The sequence below is a fragment of the Hyaena hyaena genome, unplaced genomic scaffold, assembly GCF_003009895.1.
Source record: "Hyaena hyaena isolate Hyena2069 unplaced genomic scaffold, ASM300989v1 scaffold_337, whole genome shotgun sequence".
NCBI lineage: Eukaryota > Metazoa > Chordata > Mammalia > Carnivora > Hyaenidae > Hyaena > Hyaena hyaena.
Window position 1 is genome coordinate 516,825 of NW_024080966.1, and position 10,730 is coordinate 527,554.

The window sequence follows — 10,730 nt, forward strand, 5'->3', positions numbered from 1 at the left end:
CTCAGATCTTCTCCTTTTGGATTATTTCTCTCTCTGTTGCATATGACCTCTCATTTTTCTTTTTACCTTCCTCATTGCAGTCTATTTTCTTAATGGTTTTCCAGTAATGCCTGAAATTGACTATGAAACTCCAGGAATCGTCCATCTGGTGCAATGTATAATGCCCATTTACAATGTATTTTTCTTAATGTTTATTTTTTGAGCAAAGAGCAGAGAGAGAGAGCAAACAGAGGAAGGATAGAGAGAGGAGACACAAGCAGGAGGAGCACTTGAAGCCTCTGGTCTAGTTTAACATCTGAAGCAGGCTCCAGGCTCTGAGCTGTCATCACAGAGCCTGAGGCGGGACTCAAAATCACAAACTGAGATCGTGACTTGAGCCGAAGTCAGACACTTAACCAAGTGAGCCACTCAGTCGCCCCTACAATGTATTTTTAATGGTGGTGAGACTGGAAACGTATCTAATGCCGTGACATGTTTGTATTTTAATAATGGACTATGTGCTTTTCCCCCTAGGTCCAAGGCTCGTGACACTAAGGTATTGATAGAAGACACAGATGATGAAGCTAACACTTGAAGCCTCTGGTCTAGTTTAACATCTTTGGTTTTCCTACTCTACAAGTCTTTCTTCGACCAACGCAGCCTCTAGTACCTTTCCAGCCGAAAACAGGAGACGACACATGACACATTTTCCGAGCTCTTCCAGATCGGATCCTATGGACTCCAAACAAGCTCACTGTGTTTCTTTTCTTTTCTTCTGGTTTAATTTTCATTTTCTATTTTTAAAACAAATATTTACTTCATTTTGCCAATCAGAGGACATTTTAAGGAACAAAAACATAGTATCTTATGGATTGTTTACAATCACAAGGACACAGATACCTATCAGGATGAAGAACAGGCATTGCAAGGACCCTCTGATGGGACGGTACCGAGATACCTCGGCTTCCGCTTGGCCCGGTTTTGACTGGTTGAAACCGGACATTGGTTTTTAAATTTTTTGTCAGTTTATGTGGAGAATTTTTCCTTTCCTTCATACCCAGCGCAAAAGCACTGGCCGCACTTGCAGGGAAAGTGCAACTTAGAGCAGTACCTTCATTCACGAAGCTACTTTTTAATTTGATGTAACTTTTCTTATTTTGGGGAGGGTTGCTGGGTGGGTGGGAAATATGATGTATTTGTTGCATATAGTTTTCTCATTATTTATGAAACTTAACCATAAGAATGATATAACTCCTGTGCAATGAAGGTGGTAACAGTGAAAGAAGACGGGAAACTAATGTTGGACCGCATTTGAAGATTAAGTCCACAGTACCTCTTTCGTGAGACAACTTGCACCAGTTTGACTTTCACTTTTCTTTTTTTTTTTTTTTTAATTTTAAGCCAAAGCTTTATTACTAATTTTTTTAAGTTGCTGCTGCTTTAGAATCCTGAGCATGTCTCTCATAACAAAGCATCTATCTACTTCCACACAACTGGTTGAAATTTTTTAAGAGGTTGTTGTTTAAGAAACAACTTTGTTGTTTAAGAAACAGATGTGGAATGTATTTGCCCATACTCCAACCATAACAACTGCAGTTCTGCCTTATGAAGCTCGGCATTTAGGGTAATTGAAGTATAACCCTTACTAACTCTGAATTAGAGGGTAAAGCTATTTCAGAGACCCCCTACACCCTTGTTGGATAATCTTTCTTCTGGACTCACTACTTTAGCCAGAATTTGATCAAATTAAAAGTCTGTCTTGGGGAAACAGTATATTTGAGAGCAAAGAACAAATTATCCTTCCTCTTTCATATTACATTAATAAAACAGACCTTGACAGCCATTTCTCCCAGCAGTTTTAAAGGATAAACATTGGATTTCATGCCATCCTATGAGAGAAAGCCTGCTTTTAAGATTTTGGGGGTCTAAACTTGGTCATAAACAAAAAATATGTTTCTTAGACATTTCAGACTCTCATGGTTTGTGCACAATGCCCATTTTTACTTGTCTGTTTTCTTTCCTGTGTTCCTAAATCATCCAAATAAGCCCCAAAACCTTAAAGGATTTTACTTTCTTGAATGTGGTTGGCATTAAATTGAGCATTTCATTATCTAACAAAGTTAATATAAATACCAGGAAAAAGTAAAGTATGTTTTAATCCTCCCATCCCCCTAGATCCAGATGAAGATTCCAGCATCAACATCAGTGGATTCATGAAAGTAAATTACTCCTGTCATTTTCAGTTTAATTTTAGACAAGAGACAAATGAGTGTAAGGGCAGCTATTATCACTTCCTTAAAAGCATATGGTTATTGCCCTTTAATAAACCCCTTTTGTCATCTGCTCTTCTGCCATGTACTGTAAATCTTCACTCCTACCTGTTGGGATTCCAGTAGATTCTATTAAAGTTACTGTTACTGCCAAAATTCCATCAACTATTTGTTAACTGACAAATAGTTTGTTCATAAAGGAGTTTATTCCATTTTTATTCTGACAGGCTTCCAAATTTTTTCCCCTTTCCAAATAGAGATTTTTTTAATGAAAAATCATACAAAGTTCTGGCTTTTGTTGTTTTTTTTTTAAGTTTTGCCAAGCATGTTCTTTGACCCAAAACTGAAGAGGAATAGTTTAATTACCTCTTTTTTGTTTGTTTGTTGTTTAAATAAATTGAATCATTTATAATAATCAGTGGTAACAATTTAGTGATCCATAATAGGTTAAAGGTTGCATTATTTATACTATGGATTTTTTTTTTTCTATTTTGTTTTTGTACTTTAAAACCATGGGGGAAATATCACTGGTCTGTCTAGAAATAACAGTAATTATTACTGAGTTAGAGAAGTCCAGTGGACCAGTCATTTCTTGTACAAATAAAACTGGTGGTACTAATGTGTATCCAGAACAATTTGAATTGTCAACTTCATTTCCTATTATTAGTAAAACTCTATAATGACACACATAAAATCTTACAGTTGACTTTTGGTATTTGAGCTCCCCAGTGTTTTTATTTCAGTGTATCCTATGGCCAACTTGGTCTTTCTTCAACTGTTATGATCCTAGGCCCTAATCAGTATTATTTTTTCATAGATAATGTAATGTTAGAATTTGTTCCTTTTCTGCTGTGTTTGTCCTGTTAGCATAGTCTATTCAAGAATGACAAGACTTCTGTAATTTTCAGCCTCCCATGACAGATGCTCAAATAAGTATTGAAACACACAGCTTTATGTTACTTCTAAAGCTGTAAAGAGAAAAGAGGGCTTTTCCTCATCAAGAGGAAGAGTTTGGGAGACAATATACGTCTAAATTTTTCTCTTTGAAAAAAAGGCAATGTACATTTTTTTTCTTCTAAATTTTATATGCCCTAGCAGTTACCAATGCTGTGTCCTATCTAATATTTTGTTGGAGACGTCTGTACTCTGAAACTCTCAGAACTCTTAGGAAATTAACATCACAGGGTCATTTTAAAGGAGCAGCAATCTAACCAAAGGTAAAACTTTATCTGATTTTAGGTTTAGAAATTCTAGTCTCATTTTACCTGAGAACCAGTTTATTATCAGTTTAAATACACCCCAAAGGAATGAAAAGGAAGTATAAATAAAAGAATAAAGTTCATTGATGTGTGTAATGAAATTAGAAGACCAAGAAAAAATGGCTTATTTCCTACTCACAAATGTGCACGTGTACTTAAGCCTGCCTGTGCCATTAAAATGGAATGAATAGTTGATGGTTTCATGCCATACAGAGAGACAACAGAATGACCAAAAATTAAGTCATTGTTAATTGGGTTATAATGGGAATTTTTGGACCCTTAAAGAAGGAACATGAGACCTTGTCTCTAGGATCCATGACTCACTCAAATTTTCTACATGAGAGTTTTAAGATTTCAACAGATTTTACTGGAAGTAAGTTGTTAATACATGGTATCCTTTCATCATCGTTTGGCCAAAGTACATTCATAATAATGAGAAAGCAGTTCATCCTTTCTTAACAGGTGAAAGACAAGTTAAGTAACATCACTGAGTTGTACAGGCACCAGATTAACAGACATGTATTGGAAAAAAAAATAAAATAATCGTGGAGTTAGCAGAGAGGAACAGGAAGATGTTGGATCTTGGCAGCAGGAAGGAGGGCAGTTAGGATAAGTGTGTGAGCTCAGTGGCATTGGTGATGCCTTGCTGTTTCTCCTCAGTGGTTATGTTGCTGGTAGGGACCTGTCTTTATTTCCCATCATTTTTCATTACTTCCATTTATGCCTAAATGCAATTTTCTAAGCAAGGACTATGAAAATTTATTAGTCTAAGGAAAATAATTTATAAAATAACCATATCCATGGCATTATTTTATTTAAAAAGTTAGTATTCTCTGAAGTGATTATGCTTTGTTGGATAAACAAATTTCAGATTATGGTTCTCCTTCATTTGCATGAAATTTGCCTGTCTCAGAAAATAAGTACTTCTTGCTATATAGCATATTTAAATTTTTTAACTTAAGATTGCGTCTCAGATTTTTTAAAAAAATCATGTTGAATCTACGGCCTTTTCAACTACAAAATCGTCACACTTTTTTCAAACCTAGTAAAAAAGCCAGCATTATACATATAAGAGCCATAGTCACTAGGTTAAGACAATACAAGTTATGGTAGAGCTTCAGAAAATGGTGAAGAAGAATCAAATTTACCAGCTTAGCTCATTTTATGATGCATATAAATTTTATTTCTTGGTTATGATGATTAGGAGAGTTAAAGAGAGTTAAAATGAGATTTTATAAATTACTTAAACACATTTCTGCATTTCAGGTATCAGTCTTGATAGTAAATCTTAAAAGCTAACTTTCTGCATTATATCTTCAGTCTACAATGTCAGAGCACAGTGGTAATGTGGGATAGAACTGATTATATTAGAGCATAAGAAATTTGTAATAGTGCTACAAACCAATAATTTAACTGGCATTAAATCACATCTACTCACCACATGTGAGAAAGTAAAATCATCTCATTAGATTGGGAAGAGCTTAATTTAAGTGATATGAGAAATTTGCCTGGGAATGGAGATGAGCCTGCTGATTGGGATAGTTCATAATGGCTTTTCTTATATGAATTGGCAAAACTCTGATAACTGAGTTGCCCCTTAAAAAAATCTTCCAGAATATATTTGCATACTTGTGGTGGAAGAGGAAGTGAGAGGAGCAAGATGAGAGTTTCCCCTGAAGTGAAGAGAATCATTATACTAATTTTCATTTGAAGTATGTTTCCTTGTGGCAGACCATTGGTTTATTTTATTAGTGTATCAAAGCCACCTTCGGGTTTTTTTATGGTGCCATCAACCTAAGGAGGACAATCAAACACCAATTGTTTGCCTTGGATCTAGTGTGTCTGCTAATTACAGTCTCATCTTGTATACCTTCAAACCAGTTACTTGACTAAACTTCCACCATATTACCTTAGTAATTCTTCTATGCCCTTTCCTCTGTACCACCATAAACCAGAGGGGAGGCTTACTACCAGAAAGGTGTGAACTTCTAAGAAAGAGTAAGGATTCCATCTCACTACCCAAACTTCCTGAAGTTCCTACCCAGACTTCCCTGATTGTCCTGTAGCAACACCAGCATGGTGGGAATAGGGAGAAAGATTGTGAGGAATCCTGAAAGAATCTGGTAATTGATCATGACACTGTTATTCTTTTGAACTGTAAAGTGAAATTGTGAGCCACTCACATTTCCAAAAAGAGCAGAATTCAAGCTTTATCACATTGTTAAGATTAATTTCTTGCTATATTCTGGATTAGCACAGAAGCTTGTATCAAGACTATTTAGGAGGGAAGTAGGGTGTAAAATGTATCTGTCTTTTCAAACCCTCTCCTTCTACTCACGTTTCCTTCACCCCCTACCACATTGTGTTGGTCAAATGATACTATTCTATGAAACCCTGAGCTATAGTTGTCAAAAGTAACTTTGGAATGTGATTAGTCCTCTGTGGGTGCTTCTTTCTATCTTTTTTCCCCCTGGCTTTCTTTCTTACTCTCTCCACTCTGGTAAATGGAAAAGGTGACGTCAAAGAATTGATGCTTGCTTGGACTCATGTTGTATCTGTGACTATGCTATTAGCTGTCTCCTTTTTCCTTCTTATATGGGTAGAATTCTTACGACGTGTGGAGTTCCCTTCTTGATAAGTAGGTTAAATGCACAATGTGGTACTGTTTTATAGTTTCTAGATGGTTGTATAAAGCAAAAAGTTAATGTGGTTATGTGTTTTTAAAAGAAAATAAGTGATTGGTTACAAACTCTGTCCTTTTTTCATTATTACAAGCTCTGTTTTCCAACAGTTTGCTGACTCCTTTGTCATTGGTGAATGGCTTGTGTGATTGTGTTTTTCTCTCTGGGTTTCTTGGATTCCTGAACGTGATTCTTCTTAGGACTAACTTGTAGGAGGGTTTAGGGCAAACAGACTTCAAGGGTGAGAAAATTTTTAACTCCTACTGAACTAAATTCAAACATAATCTTAAATAGCCCCTTTTTCTTTAGGTAGTATTAGGCATCTAATGGATTGATGCAACAGGTCTTTTTTTAATACACACACAATCTCCAATATTAGGTGAAATGATATGTTTAGTTGTATTTTGGAGAGCTGGACTCCTGTTATCACTACATATCCATGTAGAGAGGAGACAGTAGCTGTAGGGCAATGAGATAAGTGTCATTGATGCCTACAGAAGGATAATGAACAGCTGAGGGCAAGTACCAGACAATTGAAAGCCAGATGTGGAAACAGAGGGCCTCTTTAGTTGCCTATAAAGTTCATTTCCTACAGTGGGAGACAAAGGGAAAGGAAGAGAAAATGAAGAACAAGCCAGAACTTAATAGAGTAACAGAATTTCAGACAGTTAAACAACCAAGGCAGGTCTGTTATGCAAGATCAGTGTCCTCATTGGGAAAATAGGGCACATCAGAAGCAACATCTACTTGAATCCCCCACCCCTGCAAAGATTTTGATTCCACAAGCCCCTGGTTAAAGTCTGAGCCTATAGACATACTAACCCATAATCCTACTAGCACACCCGTCCCCTCTGCCTGATGGGAGACAGTAAAGAGGCTTCTCTTGTGCAAGACAACATATGCACCCCTGAGGATTATTCTCCTAACTCAGCTGGGGACATGCTGGACCAGCTAAGGGAAGATAGGGACTATACACTAAAGGGGCCATAAGACAGTCTACAGATACTGATAGGAGTTTGAGGAGATCCTGAGGCTGCTTGAAGAACATAAGATTGAATAGAGAAAATTTTTTGACTTGGAAGTTCTCCCTAAGATACAGAATTTAACTCCCTAGCAAAGATTCCAGGAGTTGGTGCAAACTTGCTACTAGCACGGCTCCTAGAAATATGGAAGAAGTGATGGCCCATGTTGTTAAGTGGAATTAAAATTCCAGAATTGCCTTGGCAGACCCCGAAGGGTGAGGCTTAAAAGTCTCAAGAAAGTCAGTGTGCTGGATACACTATGGCTGGAAGGCCATGAGGACAGACCATGGACAAAAGTCCTAAGGGGTACGCTGTTCAGAGGTGCACTAGCGTCACTAGAAATTCAGAGCTGACTCTTCTATGAAGACACCACTGCAGAGCAATGCTGTTTCATAGCAGTGTGGATAATAAGACTCTGAAACATTAGAGCTAGATGGCAGCACAAAACCATCCAAAGCCAGGAAGTCACAATTATACTGTCATCACTGGTGACAGTGGTCAGAGTGGCAACCAACAAGGTCAGAACCATAGAAAGTTAAGAGAATGATCACTAGAACAGTGTCCCTAGAAACAATATGGATGGGCAGTCACCCAACTTGTACTACTCAGCCTATACTAGCAGAAGAAATCAACAATGGACGACCATAAAGCTGAGGGCAGTTGCCCCATAGAAGGTCACAATCCCTTGCCCGATTTCTGAACCGGAGCCAGTTTTCAGACCCACAGCTGCAAAAGAAGAGGTGGCTGGGTCCATAGGAGGAAAAATATTGCAATATCATGGCAAGTACACACAACAATGATTAGTAACTATGCATTAGGGAAAAGGAAATACCCAGACATTTGATGACAGTTGGACATAGGGCCTGAGTTGTCATTGATAGCCAAACACCAGAATCATCATGACCTCCATGTTACAGTGGGTCTGATGGGGGCCAGATAATAAATGTAGTCCTGACCAATGTCCAGTTTACAGAGATCCACAGCATCCATGGACCCACTCAGTGGTCAGTTACTCAGTCTGCCAATACAGAACTGGAATGACCTATTTGGCAGTTGGCCCAACCCTCACTTTGCATCCTTGATTGGCAAAATAAGAGCTATCATACTGGGAAAGGCCAAGTGGAAGTGTCTCAAGTTAACCTTCTGCCCCAGGCATATAAAAATGTAAAGTCATATTGTGGGGAGAGGAGAATAGAAATTTATTGCCATATTCTATTCATCAACTCCTCTCAATCCTAATCAGTTTGACCAGTTTGATCTCTGAAGAAACCAGATGGATTAGGAAGGGTCACTGGACCATTACGATCTTAAGTATAATAACCCAATTGCAGGCCAGTGCCTACATTAGACCAGATCAATATCAACTCAAGTATATAGTATACAACTATTGATTTGAAGAAGGCATTCTTTTCTCTTTCAATTGAAACAAAAGATCAGAAACAATTCACATTTCCATGGAAATAATACACATTACAGTTTTACTCCAAGGCCATATTAAGTTCAAACATATTTGTACCAGCTGGACATCCATGGAACATCACATTTATCAATTACATCAGTAATATTATATTGATTGGGTCAGATGAGCAAGAAGTGGGTGGCTACCTCGCTGGAGACCTTTATAAGACGTGTGTTTCAGAGAGTTGGAGCTAAACCCTGAGGTAATTCAGGAGCCTGCCTCAGCTGTAACATGTTCAGGAGTCCAAGAATCAGGTCCGGTGACCGGGACATGTGCAAAACAAAAGTCAAATTATTGCATCTTGTACCTCAACATGAAGAAGGAAGCATGCCTGGTAAGCCTCTTCAAGTTCTTGAGTCCACATATTCAATACCTGGAGATACCATTTTGACTCATGCACATTGTGATATAGAAGATGGCCAAGTTTAAGTGAGTCCCAGAGCAGAAAAGGCCTTTGCAGCCAGCCCAGGCTACCATGCAGGCAATCCCACTCCTTGGGCCATATGGTCTGATAGACCTCCTGGGATTAAAGGTGAGGAAAGACACCATGTGGAGTTTGTGACAAGCTCCAGTGAGAGAATCACAATGCAAGGCCCCAGGGCTCTGCGGTAAGACCATGCCATCTGGAGTGAAGAATTCTATGTCTTTGGAAAACAATTCCGAATGTGCTAGTGGGCCCTAGTAGAGAGAGTCAACAACGAATTTTGTCCCTGAAATTGTCCATCAAATGCAGGGCCCTATAAGACCCAGTGAGACTGACCCAGGGATGATCCGTCATAAAGTGGAAGTGGTACCTCCAGGACTGGGTGTGAGCAGGATGAGAGGGCACACACAGGCTGTGCGAGCAGGTAATGCAGACCCCTGCCATCTACCATGATTGCCCAAGGGTTTCTCTTTCAGGGCACGTCTATAGCAGTAGGAAGGATCCTGTAAGACTGACTGAAAGGAGGGAAATACCTGAGTTGTTTCATGTCTGGGTCAAGTCCATATGTGAAAACTGAAATTGGATAGCAACTACACTACAGGTTCACACTGAAAGACAGGAATAAGAGAAAATTGTCCCAATGCTCAGAGCTTTGCATAGTACACTTGATCACCCACTTGGTATAGAAAAAAGAACTGCCCCCAAGGTTAGAATATACAGTGGCAAATGGCTTAGCTAGCTGATGAGGAAAAACGGGAAAATTAGGGATAGGGAGTCTGGGGTAGGGGTATGTGAATGGACTTAAAGAAATGGGCTTGAGGGGCACCTGGGTCATCAATTGGTTAAGCGTCTGACTTCCGCTCAGGTCATGATCTCACAGTTTGTGAGTTTGAGCCCCATATCAGGCTCTGTCCTGACAGCTCAGAGCCTGGAGCCTACTTCGAATTCTGTCTCCCTCTCTCTCTGCCCCTCCCCCACTCACACTCTGTCTGTCTCTCTCTCTCTCTTTCTCTCTCAAAAATGAATAAACTTCAAAAAAAATTTAGAAGTGGACTTAAAGTAGGAACATCTTTGTATCACATGATTACATCCCAGAGAGTATCCACCACTGGTGAGGAACCTGACAACCAAGTAGACAGATGACTTAGCCCACTGACCTCAGCCAGCCTCTATCATTGTCCACTCCAGTATTGGCACAATGGAAATATGAACAAAGTGTGGGAGCAGAGATTGGGGCTGTCCACTGGTCAATGGCATAGACTCTCACTTACCAAAGATAGTTTGGCTACTCTGTCACTAAAGATATCCTGCCTACAGTGGCGACCAACACCAAGTCCCTGATATGACACCATATTGGTTGGTCTTCCTCAAGAGACAAACCTGTCACTTGACAACAAGTTGACCACACTGGGCCCTTTCCATCCTGGCAAGTTCAGAAGTCTGTTCTTTGTTCTCAGAAGAATATTTACATATTCATGTCACGAATTGGCCCTGCTTTTCCTGACCACAGAGTCTCAAATAGCACCACCATATGAAGGCTTACAGAGTGTTCAATCCACTGCCTGGAATTCCATAAAATATCACCTCAGACTAGAGGACCAACTTAACAGCATAGAAGTTATGTGAAAGAGCTCAT

At 39.1% G+C, this 10,730-nt stretch overlaps 1 protein-coding gene across 1 annotated transcript in view; it reads left to right on the forward strand.

Annotated features, from left to right (window-relative positions):
* Positions 1–6,298, forward strand: part of XPR1 (xenotropic and polytropic retrovirus receptor 1) — a 206,754-nt gene extending 200,456 nt beyond the window's left edge. The window contains exon 15 of the mRNA XM_039249309.1: positions 514–6,298. Coding sequence (XP_039105240.1) covers positions 514–574 — 61 coding nt within the window. The 3' untranslated portion in view covers positions 575–6,298. The remainder of the gene's footprint in view (positions 1–513) is intronic.
* The last annotated feature ends 4,432 nt before the right edge of the window (positions 6,299–10,730 follow it).